Source organism: Melanotaenia boesemani, chromosome 10 (genome assembly GCF_017639745.1).
Source record: "Melanotaenia boesemani isolate fMelBoe1 chromosome 10, fMelBoe1.pri, whole genome shotgun sequence".
Classification (NCBI taxonomy): Eukaryota; Metazoa; Chordata; class Actinopteri; order Atheriniformes; family Melanotaeniidae; genus Melanotaenia; species Melanotaenia boesemani.
Window position 1 is genome coordinate 2,082,865 of NC_055691.1, and position 20,013 is coordinate 2,102,877.

Consider the following 20,013-nt stretch of genomic DNA (forward strand, 5'->3'; position numbering starts at 1 on the left):
ACTGAGCTCTGTAAATGACCAGAGAATATTCCCGTAGCTGGCAGCGGGCATCTGAAGCAGAAACCTGCTCTGACTGTGAGTATGAACTGTTACTGAACAGATGATGATGATGATGATGATCTCTGCCTGTGATGACTGGCTGGATGTAAGAGCAGTGATTGCTGGTAATTCATGTGTAGCTGCTGCATGTTGGTTTGTCATTTTAATTGCTGAACTGTGATGTGAAAAATCAACATGAAGCTGAAATGAAGGAAAATGTGGTTGTCTTGATAATTCCGGTGCAAGAAATTAAGATTTTTGATCAAAACATCTAATTTCTGTCAGTTAAAGTGCCACTTTATACAAATCATTTTAATTGTGATCAAAAGTGAGAAATGTATTTCAGTTTTCAGCCATTTTTATTCAGGAAAAACAATTCCAAGATAAAAAGAAAAGCTTTTTTTGCAGCATCATCCCTCTTTGTGGTGAACTGCCACATGTTCGACATATTGGTCTTTTAACACAAACAAATGTTTAAAATGGTGAAATTTAACAGTCAGCAATTAAGTCATTTTATCGCTTAAAATTCTGTCAGCGTCCCCCATAAAAACATGACTGATTCACAACAGCACCAATATTTATCACATCATGAAAATATTTAAAAATCACTATATCTACGTTGCTAAGAGACCTCTATCATGGCCAAGAAATTATAATGAAGCCACTTCCTGTCAAACTTTTGACCAATCAAATGGCTTCAACTGATGGCATTGTCCAATCAGGAGCAGCCGAAGATCAACAAGCGAACAGAAAGTTCGGTCTTTTCTTAAAAGAACAAAAACAGTGGCGCTCTAAGGCTGGACTAAAGGCGAGGAACGAGAAACCAGAAACAAGCTGAGTTGGTTTTGTGAGGGTTGCAGGTGAAGAGTAGCATAAATAACTGTAGATAGCAACAAACAGCAGAAGGAAAAGAGAAATGTGGAAATAGTTTCTGTTGTGTGTTTGTTTCAGTGCCACTAAAATAGTAAAAGATGGCTTGGAGTTTTAAGGATAAACGAAGGTTGACTCATCGCTGTGAAGCATTTGTCTCGTTGTGAACAACTGCGACCGTCATGTTTTCTCTAGCTGAGCAGCTCAAAGTTTCACTTTACTGAAGAAAAAGATGTATGAGCCTGAGAATAAAATACCAGGTAGATGTGGTCAGGTGAACATCTTCAACAAAGATCAGTCCGCTGTAAATTTAAACCAGTTTTATTCCAGGTTTTTATGGTCAGATAAAATCATCTTTGCCTGTTCTACCTGTGAATTCTTTTATCTCAAAAAGTTGATTTCCAAACCTCCAACCCTGACAGCTCTCTCGGGACTGTAAAGTGGAGGTACAGAGGATCCTCCACCAGAGGGCGCTGGACGTGAAGCTGGACCCAGAGCTGCAGAGACGCTGCATGACCGACCTGGGGAAGTGGTGCAGCGAGAAAACTGAGGCTGGCCAGGAGCTGGAGTGTCTGCAGGACCATCTGGAGGACCTGGTGTCTGACTGCAGAGACGTGGTGGGGAACCTGACGGAGCTGGAGTCAGAGGTGAATCATAGGGACAGTTACAGACTGTTTGGCTAGCTGTTGATTTAGATTTTTATCTTTTTATATCTGAAAAAATTCAGTGAAATTAAGTCTCCAAATGACAAACTTGATGTAATGGCGGAAAGATTTAAACGAGTGTGAAGACACTTCTGACCTTTTACTTGTGACCTGAAACAAAGTTGAAGTTAATTGTAGTGTGAGAACGAGTTTTAAATGTTTTAAATCTTCCTTCGGTTGTCCTGACACAAGGTTTTGGACCACAGCCACTCTGTGGTTTTGTCACTTCCACTGGATATTTTCTTTAAACTTGGTGACTCTTGTGTTGCTTCTCAGGATATTCAGATTGAGGCGCTGCTGATGCGAGCTTGTGAACCCGTGATTCAAGGCTACTGCCACGTAAGTACACCGTTTAACTCTGTTTCAGGCTGAAAATTACAGAAAGAAAACAAATAAAAACATCAAACCACTCAGAAGCTGCTGTGAGTATATATTGTTACAGGTAGGACCTCTTCAACCAGGTCACGTGCCCGGGTGTAGTCTCAGGAATGAACCATCCAGCAGTGAGGGACAGTGATAGAAAAGTAATAGGAACAGAAAATTTAGACTAATATCTAATATAAAGCTGTTTAATGAAAATACAAGCTCCAGTTAGCTCTGAATTTACAGTAATGATGGATGTTCTGAGGCCCTGATCTTCACTTTGAAATGTGCAAAATGGTTTAGTCCACACCTGCAGTGGGCGTTTGAACTGAGATACGGATCCTGCTGTTAGCCTCCGAAAGCATGACTGGACAGGAGGAAGGAAAACGCTCTGTCTTTCCCCAAGGAAGGGAAATCCGGCTACCAAAGAAGAACAGAACATAAAGGAAAGGGAGAGAAAACGAAGAAAGGGAAAGCAGCTGCTTCCTGATTTCTTATGGAAGAGAAACTGAACTCACACACAGTCTGAAGTGATATCAGCAGCATGTTGGCATTTATTAGACAATAAAGATTTATTAACATCAGAAATCCATTAAAGTTGTGACAGAAATCTTTCTCCGGTGATCAGTCAGAACATATTTAGTATCTGTGGAATCCCTGTAATCTCAGGATCATGAAGATGTCACCATCATCTCTTTTTCTGGAAAACCGAATGAAACAGACCTCAAAACCATAATGTTAACATCAAATGATCAAAGGAATAATGAATAAGACGGCTGGATTATTATATGACCTGATGGTGCGTTGGAGTCATGTTTAGTGATTTATATTCAACTGTCAGTTTGAAAAATCGACTGTTTTATAACAATGAAAATGGTAAATGGACTGTAATTATACAGCACTTTTCTAGTCATGTTGACCAGTCAGAGCGCTTTTACACTACATGTCACTTTCACCAATTCACACACACACACACACATACTTAGTGCTTTCCCTATCACAAGCTTTCACACCCCGATAGGCACATCGGGCGGCAACCTGGGGTTCAGTGTCTTGCCCAAGGACACTTTGGCATCTAGTCAGGGGAAGCTGGGAATTGATCCACTGACTTTCTAGATGGCAGATGACTGCTCTTTCTTCTGCGCTACAGCTACCCTGATAATGATGATATAATAACAATTACTTAGTGTATCAACTAGAAATAAAGTTATCAGGTAGTGGCATCCATCAGAACGTGTCCATCCTGCATGCTACGTTCACTCAGACAGCAGGTACAGTATAAATCATGGCTCAGTGGGTATTTACTAACACCATTTCCAACAATCATTAATAGTCATATTTTTTATTTTATTTATTTACTTTTATTGTGCTGGTTTTTCAAAGTGAGCCTCCAAATCAAGATGACAATATTTGACTGTATAATATAACCAATATGTAAGGGATGATGCCTGATGTAAATTAATGGACGACGCGGAGGACGGTTGCCTCCACGAAGTGCATTAAGTTATGATAATGGCCACCTCGAAGGGCATTATCCCGCCTATACCATCGTCCATTAACAAAGAAAAAAATATTAAATAATTTATTAATCCGTTAATGTTGTTTTTTTACCTGTAAAATCAAAAGTTTTTCACAAGAAGCGGCTGAGTGGACTATTTCATTGTGACGCGTTGCCAAGGTAACCGGCTCAAACACAGAACCCGCAGCTCATCGGCCGCAGTTACGTTACGTGACACAAACATTTCAGAGGGCGGGTGCAGCTCTTACAGGTCGTGTGTGTCCAGAGGATGATGCAACGTTTTGTTTCAGTCAAAGTCCACAGATCGTTTCCTACATCATTAAATAAGCCTGCAGGCTGCTCTGATCTGGCTCGTCTGCAGCCCGACGTCTGGGTTTCTGTTGCCACGGTTACCAACTACCGTTTAGTCTGCGCAATAATTTACAGCAATAAGGCTGTTTGATTGGAACTTCTTTCATAGGTGTCCATTATCACTTTTTAATGAACACCCTCCAGCCAATCAGAATCGAGTATTCACCCAGACCGTTGTAAATAAACAATATAACCTGATATTTCATTTAAATAATTTTCTAATTTGAATTTATATTATAATCTGATTTCTGTTATAAATTCTCTGCCTGGCCCCTGTGGAGCCCTGTGTCTAGCAAAGCCCCTGGGTAGGAATCTAGATTTCATGGGGGCTGCATCTTCAGAAAGCACAATAACTGAGAAGGACTTCTTCTGTGTCTCATCTGTCAGGAGGTGGCAGACAATCAGATCGACACCGGTGATCTGATGGAGTGTTTGGTCCAGAACAAACACCAGAAGGAGATGAATGAGAAATGTGCAGTGGGAGTCACACACTTCCAGTTGGTGAGCAATCATGTTTTCATTTTGTTTCACCTCAGCAGGACGATACAGCTAAAGTTTGTCTGTTCTCCTCAGTCTCATGTTTACATGTCTGCTGAATCAGCTGATGACCAACGTCCAGCCTTTCTCATTGTCCACAGATTCAGATCAAAGATTTCCGCTTCTCCTACAAGTTTAAGACGGCCTGCAAGGAGGACGTCCTCAAACTGTGTCCCAACATCAAGAAGAAGTAAGAAAAAACTAAAGCAGGATAAAGTAGCTGGTGTTTGTGGTTGTTTCTGTGTAGTCCAGCTCCGTGCTCTCTGCTCCAAGGCCAGCTGTCTGTTCTTTGGTGTGGTTTTCTGGTGTTTTGGGGCATTTCCTGCAGCTCCTGCTGAGGTTTCCACTGCTGACTGAATTATAACGTTAGCTGCCAGCAGCTGTTTACATCCAGCAGTTTTCTTTGTCCCCGTCCTGTTTTTGGTCATGTGTTCTTGAACGATTCTCAGCAGGATGTACTTGTATGGGTTTTGTCTTTAGACTTATTTAATATAACATTTTTTTATACTTACCTATTCTAAAATGATTACATTAACCTCTCGGTCCATTTCTTGGACATCTTTAGTGTTTCTGTTGGTCTCATTCTCTGCTTGAACTCCTGGAGCAGGGATCTCCAACTCCGGTCCTCGTCAGGTTTTGGATTCTACCCTGATGCAACACACCTGACTCAAATCAGTGGGTCATTAACAGGCTTGTAGTAGGAGACATCTAAAACCTGCAGGACAGTAGCTCATGAGGACCAGAGTTGGAGACCCCTGTCCTGGAGGAAAACGATTCGTTCAACATCATCCTGATTTTCTTCATTTGATTCAGGAACAATGAAAATTTTTTAAACTGGTGGAGATAACAGATCACACCCATATATGAACAAATTCTGTGATCCTCACCTGTGTTGGCATATGTGTACAGCTGCTGATCAGAGCCAGTCAGAGGAGAAAATCCACCTCTTCTCTGACTTTAACTGGCTCTTCATCACTGTCATTCTTCCCTGAGCTTAATAAGAGCTCATTCAGGGAGGTTAAAGTCCTGAGAAATGTTAGACCCACCTGTGCAACCAAGAAATAAAATCAGTCGTGCCCTACAAATTTTCAGTCGCACTGTAGATCCCTATCAATGATGAGGTATTTGAAGCTGAAGGATGGAGCTTCTTGCCTGCTTCCTGTTGTCCACCACTACCTCCTTCCACCTGGATGATGGGGGATGTGTAGAGGACGAGACCCAGATTCAGATGTGAGCCATTTGTGCTGATAAGGGGTCTAGCAGCGGTTTTCCTCACTGGTACCACCTTATCTTGTTTGTGAGGAAAGCTTGTTACATACTCCACGAGAAGCAAGAACTTTGTCCTTGTTCTCAAGACCGGAAGAACAAGAAAAAAGTTGGTTTTTGTCTTTTCATACTACACGAAGGGTATGTGTTTTTATGTGCAATTAGGGCTGCCAAGATTAATCGATTAGCCATGGATTACGTCAACTATCAAAATAGTTCGCAACTAATTTAATAGTTGATGTCGTTTTATTTTTTTAAGCTTTTTTTCCTCTCAAAACTCCTGCTCTACCTTTGGCTGTCTTGTCTGCCTTTTTGTCAGCCGTGATGTCACCAGAAAAGTTATGCACAAAAAAATAGAATCATGGGATGTCAAAAGTTAGGGAGTTTTTAAAAAATTCAAGAGAAGGATTTGCAATACAAAATCTGGAAGGTGAAACTTCCTTCTGTGGCAGTATGACGGCGATGTATGAGCATATTAAGAGGAAGCACGTTGTGGCCGATTCACTTTCTAAGCTCATTCAGTTTGTAAGCTAATTAGCTGGTTAGCTGCTAACATTAATGTCAACAGTGAGCTACTTACTTGTATTGATAGCTGTAACATTAACAGTAGTGATAGTGATTTCATTACCCTTAGCACACATGTTGTGTGTTGGCTGTAACGTTATAACAATGGTGCCAAGTTTGAATAGGAAATGTGATAACGCTAATGCTTTGTTTTATAACGCTACCTTACTGTGTTGAAAAAATGCTTTCCTTTACAACGGCCAGTTTTGTTACCAAGCCAACTATGAGCTACAATTTCCAAATGATCCAGTTTGTTGAATAATCGCCAAAATAATGGTCAATGATCAGAATAATCGTCTGTGTCGGCCCTATGTGTAATGAAGAATTGACCTGGTGATTTCATACTTAATGAGAAACTTTGTTCATGGCAGGACGGGGGTCGTGCACGCGGCGATGTCTGTATATACCACGCGTGTTGTATTCATTTTCATACTTTCTCATCACCTCGATCTGCTGTTAATGAAAAGTATCAGTTCAACCTTGTATCAGCAGAAATGCGGAAATGACAACTTTCTGCTTCACTCTTTTCTTGCTTCCTGCAGAGTATGCAACAGCCTGAAGTCTAGGGTCTAGCAGCAATGGGGTGGTGAGGGGAAATTCAAGGTTAAATGTTTTCCCTTTCATTTTGAAGATAAATAGGCAGTCACTACAAGTCTTAAGATATCTTTAGACACGGTTTCTCAAATTGGGGTATGGGAGAAAGGGAAGTGTACATGTAAAATTTAATAACTATGTAATAAATATTTCAATATTTATAAATTTGGGCTGTCAAATGATTAAAACTTTTAATCTGATTAATCCGAGTGGAGGAGATTTGGTGACGTCATTACCGGGTAGTTGGGGTTCCAGCTGCACCAGCCTGGAAAAACTGGACACCTCCAAAACAGCCAATCTGTGAGCATCCACAAATGTTGTATAAAAAGTAGAAACTTACAAACCCATTGTAAAAATGTGCACCATGAGAACAGCGGCTAGTTTTAGTGACAATGAGTAACAACATAATTAGCTATTTACACTAGAAACCTAATGGACACAACTTTTTTATAAAGAATTTTAACAAAGACAAGCGGTACTGGGCGCAGTCATCTTTAAATCTGGAATGTCGGGGTGTCCAGCAGTCAGTTTATTTCCAACAATGCTCAGGTTGACCCAAGTGCTTTAAATAAAAAAAACAAAAACAATTCAAACAGAGTAAGTATTTAAATAAATAGGTTTTGAGTTTCGCTTTGAATAGATGCAGGTAAGTAAGGGAACGTAACTCTTGGGGAGGAATATTCCAGAGTGTTGGACCCGCCTCTGAGAAAGACCGACCCTCCCATTGCTTGCACCTGGATTGATCACCTGGATCTTACAGATGTTAACCAGCTGAAGTTCTGCTTGGCTGGTGGATTTCTGACAGATAAAGTGGTGCAAAGTCATTCAGTGCTTTAAAAATGAACAGCAGCAGTTTAACGGTATCCTGGATCGAACTGGGTTAGAAGGCGAGTGGCAGAGTTTTGTACAAACTGCTAACAGTAAATGCAAGTTTGATTAATACCGACATACAAAGCATTGCAGTGATCACGTCTGGAGCTAACAGGCATGGATGGCCTTCTCCAGTTCACTTCTGCCGAGGAATGACTTCACTTTAGACAGCACACGAAGCTGAAAAAAAACAAATTTTCACAACAGAATCAACCTGTTTGAAGCAACAGTCTGGTTTTTAACAACAGCAACAGTTTTTTTAACAGAACTTTTACTGAATCAGGTCATCACAAGTCTCCAAAATCCTCCTCCACACCATCAAAAGTCCTGGAGTCTTCTGTGGGCTCTTGCTCATAGTGTAGCTTTTGTTCCAGACATTGGTAGAGACGATATTCACCAACATTTGTTGATCTGGAAAAGTTTCAAGGGAAAACAACAAAAGACGTCTTTATGTTAACACAGTTTTCCATAAAAAGTCATTTTAGTGATTAGAAAAGGTTTGATATGAATGTAGTCATGGAGTATTATCACTCATCATGCTGGAAAAACATCAACGATTTTAGAATATTTTTTAAAACATGCTTCAGTTCATTTGAATAAATCGGGCACTGATGGTGCAGCGTTGTGTACCTCTTTTTCCAACCAGAAAAACTTGGGCACACGTGGTACAACGCTGGAGAAATAAAGTTCCACCATGTTAATGTGCTAACAGAGCAGCTGGAGCTTGTACAGATTGAGATCGTCTTTAACTGTAAACTCGGTATTTAAATACTTGAACACACAGAGCTACAAGAATGAAAAATATTCAGCTTCTAAATTTTGGTTGAGAAGCACTGTTTTAGTCAAGACTGCTTTCTATCTTTAAAATATAATCTGATGTAGTGAAGATGTTTAACAAATATGGACTTTTTTCCTTGGATCTAAAGAGCAGAAAGCCTACAGTTTCAGCCTTTATTTCAAACTAAATCAGAGGTGAACCTCCAGGACCACCAAGTTTAAAAGAAAAAAAAAACTTATCTGTGAAAAACTTACTGGAGCTCCGCCCGCTGTGTTGTGATTGGCTGTTTGAACTTGTGTCTTCCAGGGTGGACGTTGTCATTTGCCTCAGCACCACAGTGAGGAACGACACTCTGCAGGACGCCAAGGAGCAGAGAGTGTCCGTCAAATGTCGTAAACAGCTGCGAGTGGAGGAGGTGGAGATGGTACGTTCATGGGATATACAGCCCAGAGTCAGTGATCATCCACACATGAAGCTTCAGAAAAACTGCATATCTGACAGCAATCACCGTGTTTATTAAAAAAAAAATAGAATAATATTTATAATGAGTTTAATGAGTTAATTGGTATTTGATTCCTGTGTTGTGTTTATGTGCAGTCTGAGGACATCCGTCTGGAACCAGAGCTGTACGACTCCTGCAAGCAGGATATCAACAGGCTGTGTCAGAACGTGGCCTTTGGAAACGCTCAGGTCAGCAGCTTTCACCCCCCTCACTTCACAAACAGGAAAACTTCACTCAGTAAGAAGAAAACAGGACAATGTGGAGCAAATATGTGAAAATATATATGTTGATCAAAGGTCCAAGCTTTCAAAGCCGAGCTAACTCACCCAGAGAATGTTGTTTGGGTTCAAATAACTCATCCAATCCCATTTTATTCATGAAGCATGAAACTCTGCTAGATGTCCGGTGTCCCGAGCTCTGTAACTTATATCAACAATTTCTCAGGAATGGTTTCTCAGGGGTGTAACTCCATCCGTCCGTCCGTACTTCCATCCATCCACCTTCTCCTTCTTATGGGAAAAACCTTAACACCTCACCAAGGACGCGTCCAAACCAGATCCCTAAGCCACCTCATCTGGCTCCTGTTGATGTGGAGAAGCAGTAACTCTACTCTGAGCCTCTCATGGATGACCAAGCTTCTCACCCTGTCTCTAAGGGAGAGCCCAGCCACTGCGGGGGAAACTCAGTTCAGCCACTTGTATTCGCAATCTCGTTCTTTTGGCCTCTACCCACAGCTGATGGCCATAGGTGAGGGTAGGAACGTAGATTGACCGGTAAATCAAGAGCTTTGCCTTTTGGCCCAGCTCCTTTACCACGACAAACTGATGCAGAGTCCGCATCACTGCAGATGCCACACCGATCCGCCTGTCCATCTTGTGAGCAAGACCCCAAGATACTTGAACACCTCCACTTGGGGCAGGAATCTCCTCGAAGCCGTCTGGAAGTCATTCTCCATGGCCTCTCCAAACTCCTCCCATACCTGAGTTTTTGCCTCAGCGACCGCCGAAGCTGCGCTCCGCTTAGCCCTCCGATACCCATCAGCTGCCTCTGGAGTCCCACAGGCCAAATAGGCCCGATAGGACTCCTTCTTCAGCTTGACTGCATCCCCTACTGCTGGTATCCACCAAGGAGTTCAGGAGTTACCGTCACGACAGGCACCAACGACCTTACAGCCACAGCTGCGGCTGGCAGCCTCAACAATAAAGGCATGGAACACAGCCCACTCGGACTCAATGTCCCCCGCCTCACCCAGGACATGGTTGAAGCTCTGCCAGAGATGTGAGTTGAAACTCTTTCTGACAGGGGACTCTGCCAGATGTTCCCAGCAGACCCTCACAACACGCTTGGGTCTGCCAGGCCTGACCGGCATCCTCCCCCACCATCTGAGCCAATTCACCACCAGGTGGTGATCAGTTGACAGCCCTGCTCTTTTCTTCACCTGAGTGTCCAGAACATGCGGCCGCAAGTCCGACGACACGACTACAAAGTCGATCATTGAACTGCGGCCTAGAGTGTCCTGGTGCCAAGTGCACATGTGGACACTCTTATGCCTGAACAAGGTGTTCGTTATGGACAGTCCATGACGAGCACAGAAGTCCAGCAACAAAACACCACTCTGATTCAGATCAGGGGGGCCGTTCCTCCCAATCACGCCCCTCCAGGTCTCGCTGTCATTGCCCACATGAGCATTGAAGTCCCCCAGCAGAACGAGGGAGCCCCCGGAAGGAGTGCTCTCCAACACCCCCTCCAAAGACTCCAAAAAGGGTGGGTACTTTGAACTGCTGCTTGGTGCATAAGCACAAACAGTCAGGACCCATTCCCCCACCCGATGGCGGAGGGAGGCTACCCTTTCGACCACCAGGGTAAACAGCAACGTACAGGCGCCAAGTCGGGGGACAATGACCATGCCCACACCTGCTTGGCGCCTCTCACCGGGAGCTACTCCAGAATGGAAGAGGGTCCAGCCCCTCTCAAGGACAGTGGTTCCAGAGCCCAAGCCGTGCGTCGAGGTGAGTCCAACTATATCTAGCCAGAACTGCTCAACCTCGCACACCAGCTCAGGCTCCTTCCCCGCCAGAGGGGTGACATTCCACGTCCCTAGAGCTAGCTTTTGCAGCCGAGGATCAGACCGCCAGGGTCCTCGTGTTCGGCCACTGCATAGCTCACACTGCACCCGACCCCTATGGCTCCTCCTGCAGGTGGTGAGCCCACGGGAGGAGAGGCCCATGTCACCCTTTCGGGCTGAGCCCGACCGGGCCCCATGGGCAAAGGCCCGGCCACCAAGCGCTCGCCTCCGTGCCCCACCTCCAGGCCTGGCTTCAGAGGGGGGCCCCGGTGACCCACATCTGGGCAAGGGAAACCCTGGTCCTTGCTTTGTCGTCATCATTGGGGTTTTTTGAGCCGCACTTCATCTGGTCTCTCCCCTAGACACCTGTTTGCCATGGGTGACCGTACCAAGGGGTATGAAGCCCCCGACAACATAGCCGCTAGGATCATCAGGACGCACAAACTCCTCTACCACGATAAGGTGTCGGCTCAGTGGTTTTTGTTATTAGTAGCATAAATAACTGTAAATGGCAGCAAACAGCTGGAGCAAAAAGTGTAAATACATAAATGGTTTCTGTTGTGTGTTTCAATGCCAATATTTTTTATCCTGAAAGCCCGGACTGGAAAGATAGATGATGGATGAGAAAAGGTTTGGTCACTGTTGATCTGTGTGTTATTTCTACAAAGTTCTGTTAGTAATAAATTCTGTTTTGTTGTTTTGGTCGGCCTTTATGCTGCTATATCTATTCATACATTCATTTGACATCATTTTAGCCTCATAACCTGACAGCTGAGGATCTCCTGGAAAAATAATGTCTAAATGTTGACCAGGATTTAAAGTGTTGAGCTTCTACATATATCTTTACATTTAACAAAAAAAAAAAAAAAACAACAAAAAACAGGCAGACCAAAAATAACTAAATAAAATTACTTTTAAGGGTTAAACACAGCAACGTTGACCACAGTCCTGCACTCAAAGCAACAAAATGTAAAAAATGCATTAAAAGCACGACAAACTGCTGCATATAAACAGTCAGCTAGACTCAGATGGAGGTTTTAGTAAAAACAGTTAAATAGAAGGGATATTATTCCAGGTGAAATCCCAGAAAAACTGCAAAAGTTTTTAACTAGAAGCTTCTTCCTTCTGCTCTCTGTCTGGTTTTTTTTTTTTGTTTGTTTTTTTTTCTTAATTTTTAAATATTTTTAAAATATTTTATATATATATTTATTGATTACCGAGCTCTTCTTCTTTTGTGCTTCATACTATACTGTATGGTTGTACGTTGTGCTGCTCTAACTAATCTCCCCTGGTGGGACTAATAACGTTGTCAAAGTCCTTTAGCTACATAAAACAGATACAAGTTTTCCTCGTGCATCTCCATCCTGGCTCTAAACGCTACGGAGATGAAGAGGTGACTGCACTGTCCTGCAGATACTTTGCACCTCTATTTACTGGTTATTTGTTTTTTAATATGTACTTTGTTTTTTAGATGATTGGACTGAACACTTTGCACATCTGTTTTAATTAACTTTGTTTTTTATGTCTTATACTTTTAAAATGTGACTGGTTGTACATGCCTGCTGCAGACCAAATTGTCCTCTCGAGGGAAAAATGAATAAAGTGAACTTCAGCATCATCTGATTCATGTAGACAAGATCTATGCAGAAAATTCAGCTGGATCTCCCACAGAGGAAGTTAGATGCTGCACTGAAACCTTCTCCCAGTGCTGTGCTGTCTGTAACTGGATGCATATATACTGAGACACAAGACTGCATCCAGTTACACTGACAGGTCAAATCTGGACCTGGACTGAGGCAACTGATCCAGTAACACATCATCCTCTTTCTGCAGGTTATCGAGTGTCTGAAAGAGAACAAGCGCCAGCTGACTCAGCGTTGCCACCAAAGAATCTTTAAGCTGCAGGAGGTGGAGATGGCTGATCCTGAACTGGACTATCAGCTGATGAGAGTCTGCAAGCACATGATCAGGGTGAGACCACATCGTAGGAAAGAAATACCTCCTGAAATCTTCAACAATACTGTTTCATGTTTTTCTCTCTGCACCAGATATGATATGAAATGAGACATGGGGGATTTCATAAAGGACATGTTTCTGTGTTTAGCGGTTCTGTACGGAGTCAGAGGGGAAGAACGTTCTTCAGTGTCTGAAACAGAATAAGAACAGTGAGCTTATGGATCCTAAATGCAAACAGATGATCACCAAGAGACAAATCACCCAGAACACAGGTAATCCAGCTCAGACTCTAGCCCTGATCCACTCAGTTTCCCACGTCCCAGCTCATACTGCAGAGCTGGAAATTTAAAAGCATGTTTGTGTGTTCAGACTACAGGTTGAACCCGGTTCTGAGGAAGGCCTGTAAAGCCGACATCCCAAAGTTCTGTCAGCCTGTACTGAACAAGGCCACAGCTGACACCGAGCTGGAGGGTCAGGTCATCTCCTGCCTCAAACTCAAATACGCAGACCAGGTCAGAACCAGAGAGTCTACATCAACTTCCCTTCACTAAGATCAGTTAATCAGTACTAAAAACCCTCAATAATCCACCGATAACCAGAGACGGCAGCACGCACTGCACAGAGAAGGAGCCTTGCTTTCCACAGATGTCGTCTGGGTGGTTTCTGGAGTCTAGCTGTACATCAACCAACTTACCTGCAGAAAACTGTCCATGGTTTAAAGCTGTCTGATCAGTGTGTATAAATGTTTAAGACGATGCCTGAGAAGACTGAGAAATGTGTTTGTGTTTTAGCGTTTGTCTCCTGACTGTGAGGATCAGATCCGGGTCATCCTGCAGGAGTCTGCTCTGGACTACAGGCTGGACCCTCAGCTGCAGATCCACTGCACACAAGAGGTTCACAGCTTTGTTATTTCACTTTCTCTGATGTTAACATGTTGTTTGAAACAGAATTAAATTACACAGATGTTTACTACTCTTAACTTTGGACTGCAGACATCAGGTCAGCCGGTGTTCACTGCAGTGGGGGCATTTGGCCAGCGGGGGGGACTCCACTCAGTTCTGCAGACAGGAAGCTTCTCAGTCCCCTGACAGCTCGCCTGTTCGTTAATGATCATGTGTTTGTAGATTTCCAGCCTTTGTCCGGAGGAAGCAGCAGCCCAGGAGCAGACGGGACAGGTGGAGGAGTGTCTGAAAGTCAACCTGCTGAAGATCAAACAAGAAGGATGTAAGAAGGTAAAAGATGCCTTCGCTGATCACTCCAAGATACTTGTTCTGTTTTTTTCCAGACTTTTCTTTCTCCAACATCTGATCATCCTCCTTCCTGCAGGAGGTGCTGAATATGCTGAAGGAGAGTAAAGCAGACATCTTTGTTGACCCCGTCCTCCACACAGCCTGTGCTCTGGACATCAAACACCACTGTGCTGCCATCCCACCAGGAAAAGGCCGACGTGAGTCCCTGAACATACAAAACCCATGTCACTCAGGATTAAACCAGTATTATTATTGTTATTAATAAATGTATTATCACTGTCATTGTTATTATTAATAATGATCATAAAAATTTATTATACAGTAATAAAAATTGGGATGCTAATGATAAAAATTGATAATGTTGAAAAATGATGAGGATAATACTGTATTTTCAATGTCAAGATAAAAAAAATATCAATATTTTTATGTATTTCTGTGTATTTCTATAATGAAGTGAATAAAGTGGTGTGTGTGCTGCTGTTCTGCAGAGATGTCGTGTCTGATGGAGGCTCTGCAGGACAAACGTGTCCGTCTGCAGCCAGAGTGTAAGAAGAGACTTCAGGATCGAATCGAAATGTGGAGCTATGCTGCGAAGGTACATGAGATGGCTGGACGGGGGGTGTTGCAGCTTTGCTTTGACCTGTGGGGGAGTCCTTTATAGCTGTTGTCACACCAATCCTATGGTTTGTTTAGGGAATCTGATTTCTGTTTCTAACTTTGACTGCAGATATACGCAGTGATAGTACCAACATGAATATGAAGGGGTATGCCATAAAAAGGACTCCTGCTTCCTGTGCTCTCTACCACACTGCCGCTGAACAATAGAGCATCTTCCCCTGAGGTGTGAACAGCACAAAATCACACCACAAATCCCAACTATAAAATATAAGGAGCAAGCACGTGAGACCCAGTCGGACGGGCCAACTAAGCTTTAGCTGGTTTATTGGTCTCTTTAAAGGGACAATGTGTAAGAATTACCACATCTAACATTGGAACTGGAACGTTTTACCGTCTCAAACACGTATTGCAACAACAGCAGCCGCCGTATCTCAGAAAGCCTCAACAACTCTGATGAAAGCATGTGATCTGATCGTTAATAATGTTGCACACAAAAAACTCACTTCAGAAGCTGAACGTTAACTTTATTCACCGCGGCCATATTCACAACATACACTTCTGTACCAACGAGGCTGGTGTATTGTAGCAGAAATACTGTTATGCTGCCATGGTAACTAACACAACCGAATGGAAAAAGTTAGCTTTAGGCTAGCTTAGGCAGTGCTGTTGACTTGTCGAGGAGAAAGCTGTCAACTTCAGCATCCCTTTTAAAATCGTTCTCTTTCTTGAGCTCCTTCTACCTGGGGAATGCTCGCCCGATGTTTTTCCTTGTTGTATTGTCTGGTCACGCTGCCTTTAAATCCCCTTTTTTGCCTTTTGGACGGCTCCTGTGCTGCTGCTGAATATGCATGGTCTTGCATTGTTGTTTTCTAACTTGCTGGGGTAGTAAGCCGCTCTTCTCCGCATCTCACTGTGTGCTGGCTTGCCGGGAAAAAGCGTAGTTGGTGCGATTCGTCCCTTGCCAGCTGCTGTAGTTTGATAAAGATTCAGACATCAAATTTGGCTGGTAAACAACAGAAAATGTTACACAATGTCCCCTTAAAATGCCCACTAGGGCACCAAATATCACACAATGTTGCATTCCTCATGTGATTGAATGAACTGGAGAATCCAGCAGAGATGCATAACTGAAAGAGGTATTCTTTGTCCTCTCCGATGGACCCAAACAGAAGGGAGTAAAGGTGTTGGGGGAATTTCACTGTAAGTGATTGTGGACAAAGTTTGGGAAACCTCTCCGAAACTTTGCTGAACAGGACAGGTCCAGAACGTGGGGATTAAGAAGGCCTATTGACCCCTCCCCAAACAACTGGGTTTGCATTGGACCTGTCCGAAATGAGAGGGAGGGGAAAACCCAGCAATGCATGCAGTTTTACCTGCTGGATCAAACACGAGCCAGGACGTAGCCCTGATGCATCCTGCTGTGGGTTGGACCTGTAGGACTTCATACGAATGTTTCCTGTCCTGTAAAAGAAGCTGAAGTTGGGCTGCACTATTCCACCACTTAATAAACATCTAGAGTAGATTTCTTCTAAAGCGGATCTCCTGATTGGTCTCTTCCAGGTGGCTCCTGCTGACGGGTTCTCAGACCTGGCCATGCAGGTGATGACATCACCATCTAAGAACTACATCATGACTGTGATTGGTGCAGGTGTGGCGCTGCTCTTCCTGGTGGGGATGCTCTGTGGACGCTTCACCAGGCGGGTCACTCAGGAGCTGAAGGACAGGTAAACTTCCTCCCTCCACACGCACCCCCAGATTTGGGGTCAGGATGGGGCCACAGGAGAAAGAACCACCACTGCAAAGACTCCCCCATCTTTAAATCCCTCTGATGCTCCGTCTGAAGCGCCATGGAAACCGCCTCCACATCATCTAAACCACTTCAGATCTCCATCGCTCTGCGTCACTATGTGGGCTTTCTCATGGAAATGACATTACCCACAATCCCACAGGTGAATGTGGGTGTAACCAGTGACTTACCTGCTGTGACCAGTTCTCTCCGCCCACTGCCCCCTCCTTTATCTCCTTAGTGTTGATATGAGGTGTTGGGTTGTAGATGCAGTATTACCCCCTCCCCCCCCTCCTGTTTTACTTTTGTTGAGAATATGGGGGCAGTAAGTGTTTCCTGGAGGAGGGTGGAGATTTCAGTGTAAATGTGTAGAAAGTGGGAAGGGGAAATGTCCATGTATAGAACAATTTAATGACTCCAGTATTTTGATGACGTGTGTTTGTGTGAGAGAGTTTGATCCAAACTGTCTCTACCACCAACTTCTTCTCCTTTGTCTTTCTTCTAAAGTTTCTGGGGGTCGGTTTGCTTTTCTTTGCTGAAATGTCATGTTTTTGTTGCCATGGAGACTGCCAGGCAGGCGGTGCCAACCAGCCAGCCCTCCACCCATACACACACACACACACGCACGTTAAAGATCTTTATGTCCCAGCTGACCTGGGGAGTCCGGTTCTGGGACGGTCCAACAGCAGCGCCTCCACCTGCCACTCCGCCGTTGGCCACTGTCACCATTCCCACCTTTTGACATCAAAAACCAAAAACATGGCGTCATGGAAACATGACGCCAAGCAGGCGGGGTCAGCAGAGAGCGGTTGGTTGGTGCAGGAGAGGTGAACGAGATGCCGGAAAAAGAAACAAAATTCAGACGGTTATAAAGATGTGAACATTTTTGTGTAAAGATTAAACTGGAATCATTGCACATTTTTTATATCTATGAATACATATATATATTGTTTTGTCATAGCCTTATTTATTTGTTTACTAATGGTCAATCTTTGTTTCTCTTTGATTTGAATGTTCTCTCTGGTTGCCTTTTCTTCAGCAGAGTGTTTGACTTGCAGCTAAGAGGGAGGGGAGGCGGAGGTTCAGGTTCCTCCAAGTTAAACATGATAAAGAACAACTTCATTTTTTATCAACTTAAACCAGGCGAGGAGTTTTTAACTATTCTGAGTCTGGTTTTGGTTTTTCAAGGGGAAAAAAACAGCCTCCTTTTTGTCACATGATCATTTGTAGTGTTTTCTGACGGTTCAACATTTCTATGGAAGATGATTCCGCTTGTCTCTGCTGGATAACGAACCCCCATCTCCAGCCACCTGCGTGTACATGTGTAACATACTGAGTCATGCTGTACCGTTGCATTTCTAACTGTTGAAGCTTGCTGTGGTGAGCGCTGCCCTCCCTGCTGGTAAATCAGAATTTTTGTTTTTTTTTAAATAGGTGTGCCTATTGACCGTCCCCCTGAGGGATCCTCCTGTACAGAACATCCTGGATTCCCCTGCAGTTCCCAGCAGAGTGTGTGTGTGTGTGTGTGTGTGAGTGTGAGAGAGATGTGTGTCAGCTGACTGCGTCTTCGCCGTTCTTATTGTCCAGATGGCGAGAATGTTTGCTTTTCAAGTTTGTGTTAAAATCCCCGGAGCCCTCGATTGTCTGAGATTTTTTTTCTTTTGTTTTTGTTTCTCTGTACAGATGAAAATCGGACAGTTTGTTAATAATAATAAAGTCTGCAAGGTTTTTATTCAGCTGTCCAGTTTGTGAGACTCAGTGTTGATGGCTAACCCAGAAAATGCAGCGTTGATCCTGCTTTTTAGAAAATAATTAAACTGGAATATGGATGATTTTTTTTTAAAAATGTTTCCTTATTGAATCTTTGTATTTGGAGCAGTGAGCCACAGATGCTGAGGTTGGACAACAGAGAGGATCTGATGGTATTTAGGACTAATAGAAAATGTGAACAAGTCTGTTCATCAACAGCTTTGGTTGGTGATCTGCTCCATGAAGGACCACGCTGGGTTCATGGTTGTGGTCACTGATACCTGATGGCTGAAGAAGAAAATGGCTGGGTTTAGAAAAGTGTGAAAACAGCTGCAGCAGATGCTTAAAGGTTCCTGTTTCTGCTTCATGAGCAGCAGAAACACTGACGTGATCAGAGGAACTGCTTTAAAAAAGTTTATAAAAAAACTAAATTAAACAGGATAACACATATAATATTTTCAGCTCTGACTTTGAGCTTCTGCTTCCGTTTCATGGCGGGTGTGTTATTTCTGATAACATGATGTAAATTTCCACTCAAACTGCTGTGAGTTCACTTTAATATACAAATACAGTTGGCCCATTTTCTTGTCCCACTTTGGCCCCCTTAGTACCAACGTGGCCTGGTTTAACCAGCACAGCCTACCTGAGTATTGTTGCTGACCATGTCCATCCCTTTATCACCACAGTGGAGCATCTTCTGATGCTACTTCCAGCAGGATAATGCACCATGTCACAAAGCTCAGATCATCTCCACCTGCTTTCTAGAACATGACGATGAGTTCACTGGACTCCAACGGCCTCCACAGTCACCAGATCTCAGTCCAGTAGAGCAGCTTTGGGATGTGGTGGAACGGGAGATTCTCATCATGGATGCAGCCGACAAACCTGCAGCAACTGTGTGATGCTGTCATGTTAATATGGAGAAAACCTCTGAGGAAGGTTTCCACCACCTGGTTGACTCTGTAACACTTACTAAGGCAGTTCTGGAGGAAAAACTGGGGTCCAAAACCAGGTACTCGTAAGGAACTAGCAAAACTTGCTTTTCTAGGGGAGCTCCTTGCTGCTACTGACCTTTTTATCCTGTGATGCAGTGATGGTGAATGCAGTTTTTACACTGATTCTGACGTCATAGTTTTTATTCAGTGTTGATTTTCAGTCAGACTCAGAGAAAAGAGTTAAAATGGAAAAAAATATTTGAAAGGTTACAGATGTGTAGAGATCACAAAAACAGTGTAACGGTGACAGAATGTCATGTTTTTGTCTTTTTATCACCCTAAAAACATTAGAAATGTGACAGCTGATGTGTCTCACTGGAAGATTACATTAAAAACCAGCTGGTATATGATGATGATGATGATTTCCTCATTAAAAGTTGTATTTATTTTGCATCTCAAACACTTTAACATGAGTTGAACTTTCTACAGACTCCAGAATCAATTTGGTTAAAGGTGATTAAAAGTAAGACCTCTGAGTCCTTCCTTCAGCTCTTACAGAACATCATCATCTCCCAGAGAAGCTTTCTGATTGGCTCAGAGGTTTCTCTGTGATTTGACTGATCCTGTAATCACCATCATTGTCACTGTAGATGAATGTTGTTAAACTGATGAAAGAGAAAATTGTTTTTTCTCGTCT

The 20,013-nt window shown here is 43.3% G+C and overlaps 1 protein-coding gene across 1 annotated transcript in view; it reads left to right on the plus strand.

Annotated features, from left to right (window-relative positions):
* glg1a (golgi glycoprotein 1a) overlaps positions 1–18,364 on the plus strand; it is a 41,807-nt gene extending 23,443 nt beyond the window's left edge. The window contains exons 12-26 of the mRNA XM_041996414.1: positions 1,332–1,556; positions 1,890–1,952; positions 4,234–4,347; positions 4,485–4,573; positions 8,762–8,879; positions 9,053–9,145; positions 12,856–12,993; positions 13,127–13,250; positions 13,348–13,490; positions 13,770–13,871; positions 14,103–14,210; positions 14,305–14,425; positions 14,717–14,823; positions 16,407–16,570; positions 18,067–18,364. Of these exons, the coding sequence (XP_041852348.1) occupies positions 1,332–1,556; positions 1,890–1,952; positions 4,234–4,347; positions 4,485–4,573; positions 8,762–8,879; positions 9,053–9,145; positions 12,856–12,993; positions 13,127–13,250; positions 13,348–13,490; positions 13,770–13,871; positions 14,103–14,210; positions 14,305–14,425; positions 14,717–14,823; positions 16,407–16,570; positions 18,067–18,079 (1,722 nt within the window). The 3' untranslated portion in view covers positions 18,080–18,364. The remainder of the gene's footprint in view (positions 1–1,331; positions 1,557–1,889; positions 1,953–4,233; positions 4,348–4,484; positions 4,574–8,761; positions 8,880–9,052; positions 9,146–12,855; positions 12,994–13,126; positions 13,251–13,347; positions 13,491–13,769; positions 13,872–14,102; positions 14,211–14,304; positions 14,426–14,716; positions 14,824–16,406; positions 16,571–18,066) is intronic.
* The last annotated feature ends 1,649 nt before the right edge of the window (positions 18,365–20,013 follow it).